This window comes from Oxyura jamaicensis, chromosome 14 (genome assembly GCF_011077185.1).
Source record: "Oxyura jamaicensis isolate SHBP4307 breed ruddy duck chromosome 14, BPBGC_Ojam_1.0, whole genome shotgun sequence".
NCBI lineage: Eukaryota > Metazoa > Chordata > Aves > Anseriformes > Anatidae > Oxyura > Oxyura jamaicensis.
In genome coordinates, this window is record NC_048906.1 from 13,639,608 (window position 1) to 13,658,104 (window position 18,497).

An 18,497-nucleotide genomic window follows, 5' to 3' on the forward strand; every position below is an offset into this window, starting at 1 on the left:
TCTGAATGACCTCTGGTATTCTGCATAGCAGGTTGATGTCAGCAGATCTAATCAACAGCTAGTGTGCATACACAAAGTGTATCACTCCTTTTCCGCAAAGATAAGTCTATGTTAAAATCTGGGCTCTTACTCTATATTGAAAATCCTAGTATAACTTCAGGAATTTGTGTTATTTTTAGAGACCTCAATAAACTGGAAATTGTATCTCTGGTGAAGCCAATCTGCACTCCTGTCCTTTTCGTTTCATTATGAACCTTTCCTGGCAAACACACGAAGATATTTTGATGAACTGTACTTTTGTAGTTTTCTGACTTTCTTCATTTTTCCTCAGCACAAGAATGACTGCCTAATCAGATTATGCTGATGTGGAAATTAAATCTCCTCGTAGAGTTGACTTATTCTGGACATAAGCTTTTCTATTATCACAGTCTGGGCACAAAAGGATCAGGAGTTAGCAGGCTTTAGCTTTTGTTTACTGTAAAGTGAATCTAGACCGATTTGACAAAGGCTTCCACATCATCTTGATAACTAAAACAACTTACTTGTTTCTAAAAATAAGCATATAGCTAGAACACTATGGCACCAAAATTAGGAAAAAAACTGCCCAGGACACAGACGGTCACTTTATAAAACACCCGATTTGCAGCCTGGACCTAAGCAGATCGCATCTTCCTGCCGTTTTTCCTCTGTAACATCCTTTGCCTTCCCTTGATTTTAACTGGAGGGTGGCAATGGCTGATCATTACAACAGCGTGGTGGTTTAGATACATGAATGGCTCTGATTTAGGTTTAGGAGAAGAGAGCTGATAAAATGCCTGCCCAATACCTGATGCTTGTGGGGCCAAGCAAATCTTTCAAGTAAACTGGAAATACATCTGGAAGAAAAAAATGAGGTTGAGGTCCCACCTAAGGCTTACATCCCAAAGCTCGCTTGTTTCTTCTTACTGGATCAATTACCCTAACAAAACTCGTTTTACCCTCCTCCATAAACCTCGTACAGCTTCTGTCACCCACTCTTCTCAGTCACCAGGTAACGTACGACTTCTGTCCCCCGCCCTTCTTGATCACCAGGTAGCAGCAGCTCGGTTTGCAGATCTAGGTGGGCACTTTCCTGTATCACAAACACATCTCGGGGATGTAAGAGACCGTGAAGGCTCCCGATAAAGGCGAGGTTAACAGCGCTCACTGCAGCGCGTCCGCAGAGCGCGACGCGTTCGCGGTGCCGACGGCCGCTGCCCCGCGCCGCCACGTGCGCGGCGGCACCGCGCGGGAACTGCCGGCACTGAGGGGGCGTGGCCTCGAGGGGGCGTGGCCGGGATGGGGCTAGGCGTGGCTAGTCACCGGGCGTGGCCACGAGGGGGCGTGGCCAGGCGGACTGCCCGCGGCTCCCTGCGCGGCGCGATGCGGGGCGGGCTGGGCGCGCTGCCGCTGGTGGTGTTGCTGGCGGGGGCCTCGAGCTTCGTGCTGCTGGCCGTGGCCATGGCGACCGACTTCTGGTACATCATCGACGCCTCCCGCCTGGAGGCGGCCGGCAACGGCACGGCGGCGCTCAGCTCCCACTCGGGGCTCTGGCGGACCTGCCGGCGTGAGTGGGGCGGGGCCTATGGGAAGGGGCGGGGCCTACGGGAAGGGGGCGGGGCTTTAACGAAGGGGCGGGGCTTTAACGAGGGGGCGGGGAAGCCAGAGGCCCCGCCCCGCTGCCCCCCGCAGCCCCGGGGGTGCCGGGGTTGGGGGCTCCGGGAGACGCCGGCGGCTGCTCTCGGCTGGGGCGGGGGCCGTGAGCGGGCCGAGGCGCGGCTGGGCTGAAACCAGCCCAATGTGGCCGGTGCGTGAGCGGCGCCCCCGGCACGGCGAGAGCTGTCCCGCAGTAACGCAGCCCGGGTAACGGCAGTGCTGGATGCACGCCTGCAAATAACGCCAACGCCAACCCCGTCGCCGCAGCCCCGTCCAGCGGAAGGGCAGGCGACTGAGGCCGCAGCGGGCCCACCTGCCCTGGATGGGACCCCAGTGGGCGCCTCACAGGTTGGTGGTGTAACGAAGGGGCCCAAAGCCACGCGTGGATGTTACAGGATTTTACCCATTTAGCTTCAGTGGCTGCCGGGCACGTTGCCTGCAGCACTGGAGTTAATCTGGGGTTTGACCCCACCATTAGGAACGCGGAGTAACCGGAGGGGAGTGTGGACAAGAAGGATGTTACTTTGGTGGAGCACTGAAAATCCCCTCCTTTGCTTCCCTGCTAGGAACAACTGTTTTCAAAGCAGATGATGACGCATTTATCATATGCACACACACACACAATAAAGAGAATATATTGCTATATTTCATTTTTGTCCTTTGCTTTTTTCTTTTTCCCCTTCTTTATCAGTTAGGAACAAATGCTACCCTTTGATCAACCCCTTCTGGCATGGCAACGCAAACATCACCGACTCACACAGACAGCTTTTATGTGAGTAACTCTGTGTTATTTCTCTGCTTCCATCCACCCTTTCCTCCCTTCTGAGCCACTTACACGGTCCCGGTTCAGATTCGGAGGGGAGCTCTTCAGGCTTTGACTGCTTCTGTGCCTGAGCCGTCACTGTATGGCGTCCTTAAGTGCGACTTTTGTTGACAGAAGCATTTATTTCAGGTCAAGTTCAGCTAATTTTTTCCAGGGAAGCAAGATGTTTCTGCCTGGCATGGCTCAGGAAGGTACCTGATTGCTTAAACAAAACAGCAAGCGTGTTCAAAATACCCCTCCCAAATAGGTTTTTCCCTTAAGCAGACAGTTAAAGTGCCGTTTAAGACAGATACTTATCTACCCTGTCATTGGGACCCTTTGCACCGAAAAAATAACAAGTATGCAGGAACTTAAGAAAACAAACCAGTAACTAAAAGAAGCGTTCAAACTCGGTGAAGAACATCCTGTTCAAAAAGCTTGCCTGAAGTTTCTGATGACAGACACTGGTATTCCTTGCCTTTAGATTCACTTGTTAGTATCAGAATGTTTTCAGACAGTCCATACTAAACATTTTCAAATGCTTTTGGGCTTCTCATAAAAGATGAATTAGCTTATTTGCATCACCTTTAGCATGATATTGCTCATACAAGAGCTTGTATGACCCCATTTGTTTTCCCCGTGCAAGCAGAATGTATGCTTTTGTCCTGTGCCTTAAAGCTGCATTCTCTCCCCCAAATCCATCCATCTCCCCGAGCAGCCCTTCCGAGAGGCTCAGGGTCTTTATTCTCTCGGAGCAGCGTCTCCAGACAGAGCTAAACATGGCAAAGAAAGGCTACGATGCTAACGCAGCTGTGCTGCAGCAGTGGCTGCGAAGTTACAGGAGCAGCACGACCCCAGTGGGCTACTGAAACCGCGGGACAGATGTATCAACAGGCTCAAGCCTACCAGCACAGGCTGCATCTCTGTGCTTGCCGATGTAAAAGTGCCATTCCTGTCATCTTCTTACCTTAAGACGCAGGACCTCAGCTGGTTGATGGTGGTGAAAACCGTGCAGGTAACTGAGAATGACTGCTGGATCACGGAATCCTCTCGGGCTAATTTACCCCAAAGTAATACAATTTTTACTAATATTTAATAGCTCACTGAACCTAACCACACTGATCACGTTTTAAGTGGGGGTACCTCAACTAGCAAGTTGGAGGTTGTCTAAACTTTTAGGACAGAATTACTAGCATTTCAAAAATTGTGTTCGTATTTGCAAATGCTACATCTGTAATTCTTCTCAGACAAGGAAATTTTAGATTACAGCTCTTTGATGGAAACTGAATTCTGCCAAAACAGAATCAAAGACTATTATGGAGCTCTTTTTGTTACAGAAATGATGTTGGCTTGGAAACAAAGGACATGTCTTTGGTAGTCATGAAGTGTAAGAACATAATGAATGGGAAGAGAATGGATTCATAACTGTGTTTACAGACTCTTCAAAGCCTCAGAGAAGTTTTGTCTCTCACATCAAATACTATTCGTAGATTCTTGGTCAAAGATCGCAGGCTGCAAAGCCACTCGTGTATTTTATTATAAGCAGGTGTAGTCTGCCTAAAAAAAACGAGGAGATAAGGGATTAAGGAGACTTTAATCAGAAGACCCTATAAGGTTTGATTAGAATGCGCTACAGAGTGACCTTTTGATATTTTAGATGGGCAGTTTCAATGCAGTTCGGCTACAGACCACTGCAGTAGCAGCTGTACTTCTAGGAACAACAGGTATTTCTAAGTGTCATCTAGGTTTGTTAAGCACTGAGCTTTGTGTTTCTTCCTTAGGTGATTTCTGATGGCGGTCACTGAATCATATTCAGGCGATCAGTGCTAACCTTCACCTACAATAAATTTTAACTAGAATTTCAGAGGACAGTTCCCACATTCTTGATTCCAGTGTAGTTAAGGTAATTTCTTCATGTGTTGCTGCAAGGGGCAAACAGGCTAACTACACGGCTTTACATGTATTTTTTTCCTTTGCGTGCCCGTGCAGGTGTCAGCACGAGTCACGTTCATGTGGAATTAATCTCATCCTGTCTAGCTGTACGCCCGTATCTCTCCCTGTTTGATTGGCAGACTGCATTTCAGGAGCTCTGGTATCATCAGGCACATTTCTTGCCTTTTATTCCTTAAAAATCTTTAAAGGGCTGTCTCTTAGCGCGGGCACTTAAGTCACACATCAGGAATCCCATTCTGCTTTCTTCAGTGTTCCTGCGCTCTTCCTGGCACATCTTAACTAGACACAAGAGCCAAAAAGACGACAGAAGGTCTGTGCCTGTGCGCACAGAGCTGAGCCTAAGTGGAAGCCGAAGTGCTGGTCACTGCCCGAAGACAAACCCTTTGTGAGAGAATGAAAAGCCTGCACGTTGCCTCCCTCCACATTTCCAGTCTCTGCCCTATTCACTCCCAGCAGTTTCCTTTTAGGCTTACTGCAGCTTCAGATGGAGCTCCTGACAAATGAGAACAAGCGGGAGTACAAATTAAAGTTCTGTGCTACCAGCAGCATCGCTCAGGCAGTCAGCCGCGGTCTTGTTAACCCCGAGAGTGTGATGGATTCTCACATCACTAGAGCACCCCTGAGCAATTTTTCTAACAGATGAGACACAAGCATGCCTTCTCCTGGACATTAACCTTCTGCTGCCTTTCCTACCACTCCCTCCAGCTGAACATATGATACACACCCCCCCTCCCCCAAACCTACAATGTATAAAATGTTTTCCCACTACAGAGTACAGAGTACATCATGGGATGATTCTGTATTTGTTTAAAACATCAGCCACCGTCTAAAGAAAGATATGACTTGCCTACCTGCCAGGAGCTTTTCTGAATTTTCTGCATTTATAAAATGCCTTTTTGCTGGAGGTGTTTTATTTTCCTCTGCTCCAGGCAGGACTTCATGAAATACCATGAAAAGGTATCTTTCTGAGGGAAATTCCTCTACGCTTTCATAACATAAAATTAGCATTATTTCTTTATTATTCTGGATCTGCTCTGCTAACTCGGTGTAATGGAAGCCCATCAATTTTGTACAGTAACTGAAAAACCTCCTTACTGCATTTCCAGGCACTTTGTAACATGGATTTTCACAACAGCAGCCCAGGCTGCAGCAGGTTCTGCATGTCTGAAAGACCTGAACCGTGCCTGTGTTAGCAGAACTGCTCAAACCTACCTAGTACATTCCCTCTCCAAATCCTGAGCCAGGATGACTGTTACCCCATCGCAGATATCAGAGGTAATCCCTTCAGCAAATCCTGAAAGAAGCCAAAGCTCCCACTGTTACCAGCTGGTAACACTAAAAATCACATCTAAGATGTCGAGGATCACATACAGAGAGAGGGAAATGCATGTATGGAAGGAGGGGCAGAATTTAATCAGCTGAAAATCTTTCCCCACGAGTTTTATCATTTTTTTTTTTTTTAATAAAAAAAAAAAAGAAGAGAAGAAAAAGCTTTCAGTGGAAAAGGTTACTCTTGGGAGTTTTTGTAATACAAATATTTTTAACTTACCAAACTCGGAATTGTTAATCAAGTAGTAATTACCAGTATAGATTTGAATAAAGGTGCACCAGTGTAATCTGAGCAAAATGGACAATTTTGTAAATATATATATATTAAAATCAGAATTAATCATCACTCCAGGCTAGGTTTGAGTACTCCTTGTAGGACAGATTGGCTGACAAAAGAACAACAGTAATGTGTCGGCTAGGTACTGAGGTGTCTCGGTGAGACCCTTCTCTGAACGTGACTTTTTGGAAGCTCAAGAAACCTGTTCCTGTGTGTCAGTTGTGTTTGGAGAGTGACCCCTGCCTGGTAGCATACAAATTACTTCCAGCTACATTCTGAACTACATGCAGTATGATTTGCTGACCCTAGAAAGCTGTCGCAAAGGTTTTTCCAAAGCACGGTGGAATTTGTTAAATCGTGGAGATTTCTGTGTGTTGACTCCCCCCGCCTTGCCAAAAAACAGCGTCACAAAACCTTTCTTTCTTTCCTTATTTTTTTTTTTTTGGCACATCAAAGCAATATCCATGATGTGTTAACTTGGCCAAAACTTACAAGAGGCCGTTTTGGTCCAAAGATGGAAGCAGATGCAAAATTACCAAATGCTTAATTCCTCTTAGGATTTCTTAACTTTGCACCCGTAGCTGGTGTTGGGGCCCATTTACACTGCAGGGCTGGGGCTACTGGCACAAAAATAATGCAACAGGAACTACTGTTCATTGCTGTTCGATGGCTGCCTGGTTTGCCCCTTTATTTAGTGCTCTTTTCTTCCTGAGCCATCCTGGGATGATCAGTTAACATCTATGGTTTCCACTTATACGCAGCGGAAAGAAAATGCTTGTAAAACCAAGACGGGAGTGTGCAGCTGCCCATCCACAACTGCTGAAATTATTCTCCCCAGTGTATTATTATTATTTTTTTAAGTCATTAATTTACTTGGACCCATGAGGCTGCAGACAAGTTAGTGCTTCCTGCAGGGAACTGGCGCTTCCTGGAGGGAAACAAGCTCCGCAGTAGAGGCAGCTCCTAAATACCTCCGTTGTAATGTAACAGCTGCCTCAGTTTCTTCCTCAACAGAATTAGTTTAATAAGACTGGATTTCCTCACAGCATGCAGACCCTGTAACAGTCACTAACCAGCTGCTTTCACTCTTCTCTCCCCTCTTAATAGTCCTGCTTCATTTTTACTGAGTTAAATGATTGTACTCACGCTGCTGTCCCAGAATGGCTATTTGTTTGGCTGCCATTGCTTGCGTATGACCCGGGGAACTCACAGTTCCCTGCAATTTTTCTTGTTGTTTTCAACTTACCAAAAAGAACAGCTATGGCTGGACTACCCATCAAGAGCCAGTGCAGGGGCCATGTGAAATAAGCCCCAAGTGAAGTTCACAGAATTTCTGTCTTCATTGATACGGTAGATCTATACCCAAACAGATGGTTGTTTCTGAGCAACTGTGCAGTGGTCCTTCAGAGGGGCTCCAGTCCTTATTATAGTAAATACGTACAGAAATCTGTGATAGAGTGACAACTTCAGATGAATGTCCTCATTTTCATGTATCATTGCTATCATAGCAATAGAATTTGAACCATGTTGCACTGCTTATGTTTACCATGCCATCCATTTCTGGCATTGAGGCTTCCCATCAGGTCAGCATCATTATATTTCTACTGCCTTCACTTTGTCTTCCAGTTCAGCTCAAAGATTTGTTAGCAGAGAAGAGCACAGAGCTGACACCGCCAACCTGAAGTCCAGAGCCTAGCTAATTATCCTGGGCCACCCTAACCCTGTCAGCCCTCCTCCAACACCACCTTTTCTCTGCTGAATGGGAGGGAATCCAGGCCCTCGTGTCCCTGGGGTTCTAGCCCAGAAGCCTCACATCCAGCCACAGACAGCAGTTCTTTTCTATTGCTTGTTTCTTTAGGTCGTTTCCTTCCTTTCTTCCAAGCAGGTCGGGCTTTCCAAGCGCAGCACTTCATCCCCCCTGCCAAACCTTTCCAAGGCAGCCCTGCTGGCTGTTGCTCCTGCCAGCATCCTGCTTGAGCCGCAGGCTTCTGTGCAGCTCCTTCTGAGGGGCTGTTCAGTTACTGCTGGGGAAGACAAACAGGTCCCTAATTAGGCTCTTCTGAGCTGCTGCCATTCGTGTTATTTCTGATGAGATGACTGTTGCAGATTTCTAGAGGCTCTGCTATAACATAAGCTGTGCAAAGAAGTCCAAAGTTAGTTTGCAGCAACAAAGCTCCAGCAGGTTAACAGGAGACGATTAACAAAGCTGTGAGACCTGCCGTTGGTTAGCTCTGAGACCATTCAGTTCCTGTACCTCGTTCCAGAGATCTCTGTTACAAACTGCTCATCACCCGCTGTGTCGGATGCTAATTTAGAAATGTCTGCCAAGCTCACAGATCTGGACGCATGCTGCGTGTGGATGGCACTCTTAGAGACATTTGGTCACAGCTCGAGTAAAACAGCTTTGGCTAGCTGATGTAAAACTGCATGAAGACACAGCAAGCAAAGTACTTTTTATATGGTAGTTTGTTTCAGTATTGGATCTCCTGGGCTAGACTGACAGGGAACTCAGGCATTATTGAGAAATCAACCTGGGAAACAGCTCTGCCTTATGGGGAAGTGCACGTACCTGTTGTTGTGCAAAATAATTGTTTTTTCAATACTGATCTTATCAAAATAAAGACAGTATATGCATAATACATAACAGAAACGTGTATTTCAACACAACCTAAAAAGACAAGTTTGCAAAATTTGTGTTTGAACTTCTCTCCCAGGTAATTATTGAAGGCAGAAATACAGTAAAGATATTTTAAGTCATGTCCTTCTATAAACTAATTCTGTCCCTCTAATCAAGGCATATAATGGCATAATATCATATGCCAGACGGCATGAATTCAAATTCCTGAGTGGTTTCCATGGCAGCATCTTAGAATAAGTTTTCCAGGCAGTTGCAGATTGCGTAGAAGAAGCATGAATGGGTATTAGGTATTGAACTAGAGCACTCAAGGTGATAAAAGTCCTGTTTAGCCAAACGCAGCCCATTAAATATCTGATTTTAAAAGAGCCGCAGGTGATTCATGCTATAATGATCCCAGCTATATGTAGGAAAAGGCTCTCTGTTAAGTGGGGTGCGGGGGTTTCACCTGATATATCCCTAAAACATACATACCTTCACCGCAGAGGCTCTACAAATCAGTTACTCTGACGTTGCACGCAGTTGTCACAGATCACTGTTGTAGTTTATGGCACTCCCCAGGATAACACTCTGGGGTATGGGTTTGTTCTCCCTTTGGTTCAAAAGAAAAGATGACACTCGGGGGCTGATCACCTGCACTTGTTCTAGCTAAGGTTACAGTCCCAGCTGCAGAAGCTGAAATCACACCATGGAAAGGAAAGTCAAAGAACGAGCAACTGTCAGCACTTCTGTCCTGAGGACTGGCTTGGTAGCAGCAGCTTTGACTAGAGAAGGAAATGACAAAGCACAGGCCCTGTGGTGAGCTTGTTGACATGGCTCCCCTCCCACCAAAGCCAGGCTGAGGACAGTTGCACCATTCATACTTGTTAATGTTAATTGCATCAGCTTTTGTCCCTCCAACCTCTTCTCACCTCTTACCCACGAGACTAGTATTACTAGAGCTGAGAGGACACACGGATATCAGAAAGGTGGAGGATCAAAATCAAGCCTAACGCCTCAGGAAGCACAACCAGGGCAGAAGATTAGCCTGTTCCTGCTGCCTCTGTAGAAAATGAGAACTAAATTGTGTACCAAGCCTCTGTTCTGTCATGTCACATTGCATCGTGTCCCTGACAATCACTTCTGACTATGTAAAACTCCTGGGCCAAGTTCTGTGCCTAGTCCTCCTTCTGCCAACAGCTTTGACATACTGATTTACACACAGCTGAACGCTGATCTGACCCGTAGCACCTGGGAACTCCTGCAGGTTTGTGCTTCCCAGTCACCAACATCAGCCATGGGCCAGTGTCGCTGAAGGAAAGCCCAGGCAGTATCCCCAGAGCTAGAAGCAAGGAGAGAAAGAGTTCTGTCCCTTCTGCACAGAATGCCGAATTCCTGCTTCCTGGACACCAGCTGGTCCCGACACAGGGCTACGTCGGGCTCATTTAATACAAGAAACTACTTCCAGCATAAATGAAAGGAAATGGAGGAACAAAAGGGTGCCCTCCCAAAACTTTGTCATGTGCAACATTTTTCCTTGGGAGCATGTCATGTACTACACAAAATGACTAATTATGTCTTGAGACCGCATTCCACTCAAGTGAAGAAATTAAGTGTCTGCCCTGTTCCCATGCTGGCTCTTCCAAGGTCTCTCTGAGCATAAGTCGGGGTCTCCAGAACACCAGAGTAACCAGAACTCACATCATGCTTTCCAAAGAGAATCCAAGCTTTCTAGTAGGTCACAGTATTTCATTGCCAGTTCATTGTAAAACTGAATGCTATCTTTCTTGCTTTCATTAGATTTTATTTCTGGCTTTTCTCCATCCATCTCTTCATTTATCTCTAGTGCTGGGTGCATCTTCTAGCAGAGGCAGTTTGCTCTTTTTTCATCACATTTGCTTGAGATTTTTCTGTCTCTCCACTCATCAGCTCCAAGGAATGTCCAAGCTCCAACAAATAATGAACAAAACCACCAGGACTCTTTCTTAGATAAAAGAGCAACAACAACCACCAACCAACCACCGCCAACAAAAAAACCTTGCTATGTTTGATCAGAATACTCTGGTACTTTGCCTCAAGATGTTTCGTTAGCTCACTGGGAATATTTGAGAGGATGCTTCAACCATTAAGAGCTGAACAGCTAACTCCTTGACACATTATGAGGCACCATCAAGATGACAGAAAGAGCAGCCTTGTTCTAGAACTGAACCAAGTTACATTTCTTTAATTAGCCTTAGAGCAGATTCAGTTTTAATTTACAGACGTTCTCCAACTCGCTTCAGTGACTTTACAGTAGTACAAATGAGGAGTAAGACGAATAAGCTACTCCCATTCATAAATTTTCTCGGAGAAAAGCTGAAGAGCAATTTGCAGATTTTTCTTCTTTATACAGAAGGTAACAAGGAACAAATACCTATATTAATGAGGTAATAGCACATCTTTACCTAATTATCACAGTCAAGTGGGTGTTGCAGTACTGAGTATCACTCACGAGTCACAGCTCCAAAGAAACAGACCGAACTCATTGAAAGAACAAACACAGCAGCAACACAGGTTGATCCCTGACTGTGTGTAATCGTTACAATTATAGTGAAGAGGGTAAGCTGGATTCTTACCCAGTGACAAGTGGTGTACCTCCACTTAAGCAGGAATTACAGACATGAAAAAAATGATCTGATCATACACAGACTCCGATCTTCTGACTCATTTTCCTTGGGAACTAGCTAATGTTGTATTGTTATTTATCTGTGAAATTCAGTAAGACACTGAAGCCCAGAACCCCTCAGAAAATGGAATGTAAGTTTCCTTTCTCAGTAACTCTTCTCTATTCAGGTATAAAGAAAGTGGATGCTGGGAACTGGATTTATTTGATTTTTTTGTTATTATTCTAGGAAAGGTAGGGTTGAACACTGTGAATAGATTGCATGAGAGAGAATGAGACAAAGATGGTTTATGATGGAAAAACAGCATGATATGAAAAATACATAGCAACCCTGTGTTTACACAGCTATTAAAATGTTATAGGGATCAATAAGGACTAATGTAAAACGTTTAGCATAGGAGGAAGCAACCAGCAGAGGCTAATGTCCTTAGTGAAGCTGCTGTAGAAAACAATGACAGACACAGAATGAGAGCTGGATAGGGAAATTTGCCTCTACTTCTTGTTCTGCTGCAACAGAGGAAAAGGTCAACAGTTTGGTAGATCAGTTCAGCAGAGGGCATAACAGACAAGAAAGCGTTTAAGCAAAGCATCTGCTAGGCTTCACCACCCAACCAGAACAATGCCACTCACTATGATCGGTATGATTTAGATAACCTGACTGCTTTTTATTAAGGTTACTAGTGACTACCAGATGCAATGCATCACCTGCTAGCCAGAGAGGCTTAATACCTGAGAACAGATTTATTGCTTAAACATGTCCACGTAGACGTATCCTTTATCGTCACGGTCTCTGAAGCACAGTCTGTAAAGGGCTCCCTCTGAATGATGCCTTTTTCTCCATATTGTGCATTTGTCCTGCCTACTTTAACCGAGAACCCCAGAGATAGTTCAGCTCCTTGTTTGTGCTGCACAGAAGAAGGTTCTGATCCTGATTAGGGGCACTGCTCTCAATAATGATTGATTATAAGTTATTAATTATTAATTACCCAGTGACACCACAGTAAAACATTCTAATACTAACATTCTTCATTTTTCTTCAGACATGCATGGGACATTTGTCATCCTGATGCCCCTCAGCCTGATACTGATGATTTTTGGAGGAATGACTGGATTCATCAGTATTCTTGCCAGGGCCTACCTACTGCTTCTAATGACGGGTCTACTTTTTCTTTTTGGAGGTACTATATCAAACTCCTGGCTTAATGCTTTTAGATAATAGGAGATTATATGTGGGAAACATCACTTTACCTTCCAGTGAAAAAGGTGAAGACTTTGCTTTCAGAATAATGCCGCTGCTCATTCCCTTGGTGTCTGTGCAGCTCCTGACAGGGCTCTGGAGTAGAAAAGCTGCCCCCCAGGCAGCCAGGAGCGGCTGTGATCACACAGAGCCATATATCCGTGTGGAGCAAGTCGCACCTTGAACACATGACTGCTCTGTCCATTAACACAAAAGATTAAATCCCTTCGCAGCACAGTGCTCAGACTCTTCCCAGGTGAGGTCTGAAATCTGACGTTACGGAGACGTGATTTTGGTATTAGTAGAGCACAGTCTTTGATAGCCTGGCACACACCTTACACCTATAAACTTAAATGGCGTGTTTTCAAAGGAGTTTGAATAGATCTCCTGAAGAGGCAACCCATTTCATCATTATTTTTGCTGTAACCACAACCTCTGCATTTTAAAAAGTCATTTATGAATTAAAACAAAAGACATTCTGTCAAAGTAGGATAACTGGGTTAAAATTAATTTCCATTTTCCTCCCCCAAAGATATATTCAGTAGTGTTTTGTGAGGTACTTGAAACAGAAATTTTCTCCCACAGAAAAGGGGATCATCAGTATTGGTCCACCTCACCTGTTTTAGTCCTATTTTTAAGAAGAGAGTGAGAAGAGATTGTTGGAAGGAAGTGTGCTGCGGTCTCAAAGTCTTGATTGACCTTTTTAGTCTGAAGTGCTCTTACAAAGACCAGCCACTCCCCATTATGCTTCTCTTCTGAAAAAAAAAAAAAAAAAAAAAAAAAAACACAAAACAAAAAATATAAAAAACCAACCCTGTAAGTCCTATTTCCATAGAACTTCAGAAAGCTGAACTCACTAAAAAGGCTCAGGCTATTTGAAAACTACCCTAAATAGTAAGTGAAAGATGAAAAGCCGTGAAGTGCAAAGCATGATTATCCTGTCGAGGAGCGGAGTACTGTGCCTTTCTAGGACACACGGGGTTGCAGAGAGGGAAATGAAACACAAAGACATTACTGGGGAAGGGTGGCTACAATTTGTTCTGAACCTGCCGCTAGCGCTGTTTCTGAGGACAGCGCGTACAGACTTTGACACGAGACCAGACCCTCCTACTCAGGCAGCGCTGTTTGCTTGTTTCAGCTGCAGTGAGGCTTGATGTGTAACAGGTCGATACGATATTCCAGCTCGTGAAGCGTGATACTGATTAGATGGTTCTGTCCTGCCAGAAGGAAGTATTTTAGGTTGTAATTCTAGAAACGTGATGATTTTGGAAAATAGCAGAAGTGATATGTTCCACATCCCAAGGCATACTATTTGGTTCCACTTTTTTTTTTTTTTTTTTTTTTTTTTTTAATGCAGTTACATTTGAGGGGGAACACAACTCAACAAACCTCCACATTTCAATGAAGCAGTCACTATTTCCATTTCAGCTCACAAGAAATATAGAAAAGTGTTTTTTCCCCCCTGCAGAGGCCTAGAACAAGGCACAGACATAAAAGCATGGCTAAAATCAAGAATATGAGTATGAATTTTGACTGTTGGATAACCCAATTATCTTCTTAGTCTGCCTCTACTAAAACTTGTCTTTCTGGCAAAAACATAATCACATCTAGACTTACACTGTGATAAAAGCCCAACTGATTTTTTTATCCCTCAGAATCAGATAAGACACCATCTTTTCCAACAAATGTTCCAGTGACTCCTACTTCCCCTAGACCACAGTCCTCAAATTCAGGGCCTTCCTCTGTCTTCTTTCTTGCCACTGAATGAAGTCTGAAGTTTGTACATGTCCTTTGAGTGAACAGATGATAGGCCCAGGATGTAGCACTTGCTTGTGCTAGATGTAAGGTCCCCAAGTTTGCTAGCTTCTGTACAATCCTTTCATTCTGAAAACATCTGGCTTGTTTGAGAGTCAACATTCAAAACCAGCCTAAATTCAGGTCACTGACCTGAAACGCCGGAACCTCTTGCCATGGGCTGTCTTGCATAAACAACTGTACCTGATGCACAGCAATGGGAAATTAGGATGTGTTATACAATGAAGACAGAGATGCACGAGGTACCCGTAAAAGACGTGACAATTTCTATTGCAGAAGGCTTGTTGCTACACATTTTGATTCACTATTGAACACGAGAAACTCAATATATAGAAAAATAAAACTTTTTCTCTCACTCTTCCCTAAAAAACAGCCTTGACACAACTGGGGAGGTAAACAGAGGTGTGGTAATCTGGCCGAGGTAGATAGGAAGGAAGCCCTAAGAGGAGTGCAAGTATTTTTACTTTCTGCAGTGCATCCTGATTAACTGAATGTTTTTCTTTCCCAGCTCTTGTTACGCTTGCAGGGATCTGTGTCTACATTGCATATTCAGCTGCTGCCTTTGACGAAGCTGTCTGCCTCCTGAGGAGTAAGGATGTCCTGGTAGAAATCGACATCAGGTTTGGCTGGTCTCTGGCCCTAGTATGGATCTCGTTTGTCGCAGAAGTGCTCACTGGGGCTGTGTTTCTCCTGGCAGCGAGAATCGTGGGCCTGAAACGGCAGCGTGAACAGGCACTATGAACAGCAGGTATCATTGCAACAACAGAACCCTGCAGAGCCTAGAAATGGGGATTGCTCGGTCTGTGTGGTCACTAGGGGTAATAAAAATGGCAAGGCTGTGACTAAGTATCTTGCCAGCCGCCATAAACTCTCCTCAAAATTATCTACGAAATACAGAAATTCTGATAAATCAGTAACACATTTTTAGTGTGGTCAGTAAGGAAACTTTTGTAGCTTTAGAAGAAAGTATGCTGCACTGATAGTGTTTTTAAAATAATTTCAGCTGGTAGCTCATACAACATCAACGTTCATTGCTTAGAACTAGACACATTTCTGGCTTTCTGTTCTCTTTCTGCTTCCCCATCTGTTGTCCTGCAGGCAGCCTGCATGGTCCACTTAGCTTCTGGTTTCTCCTCTGTGACTCCTAATGGGTCTGCCCAGAATTCCAGGCACATTGGCAGCCTCTACCAGCTACAAAACACGATGTTGATATACCTGAAGCCAGGCAGAGAGCGTGGGGGCTAAGAATCCTCCGTTCATACTGCACACTCCATACGGCTTTGTTGCACAAAGCATTCAGAGAATCCAGAGAAATTCAGTGATAATCTCCAACACCAGGGCATGGCTAGGATATCTAGTCTAGTGTCCACCTCCCATATTTATAGGATCTTTATTTTCCCTAGCGTCTCCCCAAAGAGGCCCTCCTTGTTCCTCTACCACAATCACACCAGTGCTGTGACAACACACAAAAATGATCATTGGAGAGATCAGAGAACCCCAGGAGACTACTCTATGTCAGCTATGTCTAATCACTAAGGAGAAACACAGCATCATGCTCTCTTTTTAAAAAAATCACTACTCTTACGGTAAAAATCCCCCAATGCTTGTGGCATAATGCCACTGAATAACCCTGGGGGAAAGGGGCCACTGGAACAGAAAGCCCTAACAACTTCAGCCTTTAATAAATAGTTAAATGGAAGACAGCAGTATAAAAGTGATGCTGGGTGGACATTCAGGCTTCAACACTTGCCAGGCAGGAAGCTCCATGCCATCCTCAGAGTCTTTGAAGTGTGGAAAAGATTGATTAGGGTTAGTATAGGAATAATGCGTGAGAATAATTGTAGAAATGGTTTAGTGATGGGACTCCAAGTCAGGCTGACAGTTGGACTTTTGGACTTGATGATCTTGAAGGTCTTTTCCAACTTAAATGATTCTATGATTTTCTCAAAATGAGCTTTGATGCTGTGAAGAAATGAAAGGATGTAAGGCCTAGATACTGTGAATGACTCAATACTCATTATCCTCCAGACAGTCCTGACTGTGGCAGCGAATTTCTCAAGGGCAATATAACGGTGTGTGTGCTACTCTCAGAGAAAGCTACAGCTGCTTCTCTGGATGTTTTAATTAACTACTGCAGCCAGCCCCAGTCCATCAGGTGCTTCGGGCTACATACTTACCCCTTCAGCTCATTACAAGCTGCTTTTCCAATTCTGTAACACAGAAGACATATCTGATACATTTCCCAATTTTTACTTTGCAAATTTGATGCTTCTTTCTCATGAAAACACTAACATGCTTTGTGCTACAGTATGTTTGACCTGTGCCCAAAACTGCTGAGTAAAAGTGAGCACACAGGATGCCTGAATTTTATCTGAAGGGCCAAGAAATCTAATTTTCATTTATTTTACCTCTGGGCAATTGCATTTAAGTGAAAATTTACTTTCATGCCCTCTGAAGTTATTCAGGAATTTTTCCCTGACTGCTGTGGCCTGGCATAAAGACCTGAAAGTGTAAAACTGACCCACTACCTTTCTGTTCTGTCATGGACAACTTCAGCATATTACAACTGCTCAAGACCGTGACTCAGGACTGTGTCAGGAAGGCACGCTGTCGCTGGGCGAGTCCCTTGTGCCTCCTCCAGCAGTGCAAAGGGCATCATTACCTACCGCTGTTAAACATCAGAACAATTTTAATCGTCTTTTTTTTAATGATTGCACACGTAATGAGCTCAGCTCAGATCTTAGTCCCACAGTACCAAGCACTTCACGAAAAACAGTGGCAGTCAGCTTTGCAGATAAAAGGAAGGGAAACGTTACTACGCTGCTGGGAATGGGGAACTGAGGCACAAACACTGCCCATGTTCAAGCAGAACCAGAGGTTTCCAAATCCCAGCCTAAGACCTTGGGTGGCAGACGTGCATCAGAATGAGATTAGAAGTCCTGAACAGAGTGAGCGATAGCAGTCCTGTTAATAGCCAGTACAATTTGTAATTCTCAGTTGCTCCCACATGGGTTTTGACATATTTTCCACGTTGCCTTGTGTTGGGACAGCGTAATGGGGTCATTTTACAAGTTAAAGCATACCAAGTCAGCGCTATATGGAGGATAAGAAAAAATCCTTTGTAGCCAAAATTCCACGTGAATTGCTCTCTAAGTGAATTATGTAAACTGTAATACTTCTATATTTTGGTGCTGGTGAAGTTATTTAACGTAGTACGATTTGTATGATGTTAGTCAGACACTACAGTAAGCTGTCATAGTACCATACCATCTGAGTTACTTTCCAATGTTCTTTACAGATGTTATGTAACAGTGGTTTTGAATGGTGTAAAATTAAATAAAATGACAACCCAGAGCTGGGAATTATTTATAAGGGCATGGAATAACTAAGAGGTATATATATTTTTCTTTAACTTTTTCTGCAGATCTATTCTACAGTTTATATGATGCTTTTGAAGTACCAGTGTCACATGTGGTAGGTATTTATGATACTTACGCAGCTACAACATACAGTACTCAAGTGATCAAACTTAATTAGAAAGCCAACGAATCTGTTATTCAATTAGAGCAATTCACATTTCCATGGCTTTCCTGAATTTCTCATTCTGACTTCCTGCAATATCTGGCACAATGGTAATAAAGAGTAATTTTGGCTCCTGAATATTTGTATAGCCCCTGATTGTTATATTTTTTTTTAAATTGCTTCTGAATACAAAGATTGTTTTGAACAATCAACAGAACTAGACAGAAGTAATAAAAAAGAATAGCTTTAAACAATTTGAAGTATTATACTAGAAAGAGAAAACATCCTGAAAAAGACTTTATGTAATTCAATCCAAGTGATCTTATCAGCCTCCTACTTACAATGAAATCAATATTTACTTGATAACCAGTTCTTTGCTGTATTTTTCCAAAATGCACTACTGAAATGAAGAGACTTGACTGCTCCCAGTACCTCCTGGTAAATTGCAAACTCACAGGTAATTGGCCACATTTAAAGGGAAGAAAAATAAACATTACACTGAGCAGAGCAGAGCAGTAATTTGAACTGACAGAGAGCACAGAGCTACTGGCCACTCACTTAAAGGCTCCCTCAGAGGACGGCAGATTAGGATAGAAAAGGTCACAGAAATCC

General features: G+C 44.0%; 1 protein-coding gene across 1 annotated transcript; it reads left to right on the plus strand.

The window, feature by feature from the left end:
- The first annotated feature begins 1,363 nt into the window (after positions 1 to 1,363).
- TMEM114 (transmembrane protein 114) lies at positions 1,364 to 18,023 on the plus strand. The gene is made up of 5 exons (XM_035339603.1): positions 1,364 to 1,585; positions 2,366 to 2,446; positions 12,352 to 12,489; positions 14,872 to 15,111; positions 17,788 to 18,023. Exons 1-4 carry the CDS (start codon positions 1,402 to 1,404, stop codon positions 15,102 to 15,104), a joined length of 636 nt encoding a protein of 211 aa, XP_035195494.1. The 5' UTR covers positions 1,364 to 1,401; the 3' UTR covers positions 15,105 to 15,111; positions 17,788 to 18,023.
- The last annotated feature ends 474 nt before the right edge of the window (positions 18,024 to 18,497 follow it).

Excerpts from the sequence above, each read along its gene's own strand:
- TMEM114 (XM_035339603.1), top strand. The coding sequence starts at position 1,402 with ATGCGGGGCGGGCTGGGCGCGCTGCCGCTGGTGGTGTTGCTGGCGGGG. Across the intron at positions 1,586-2,365 it reads GCTCTGGCGGACCTGCCGGC|TTAGGAACAAATGCTACCCT; the intron begins GTGAGTGGGGCG and ends CTTCTTTATCAG. Across the intron at positions 2,447-12,351 it reads CTCACACAGACAGCTTTTAT|ACATGCATGGGACATTTGTC; the intron begins GTGAGTAACTCT and ends ATTTTTCTTCAG.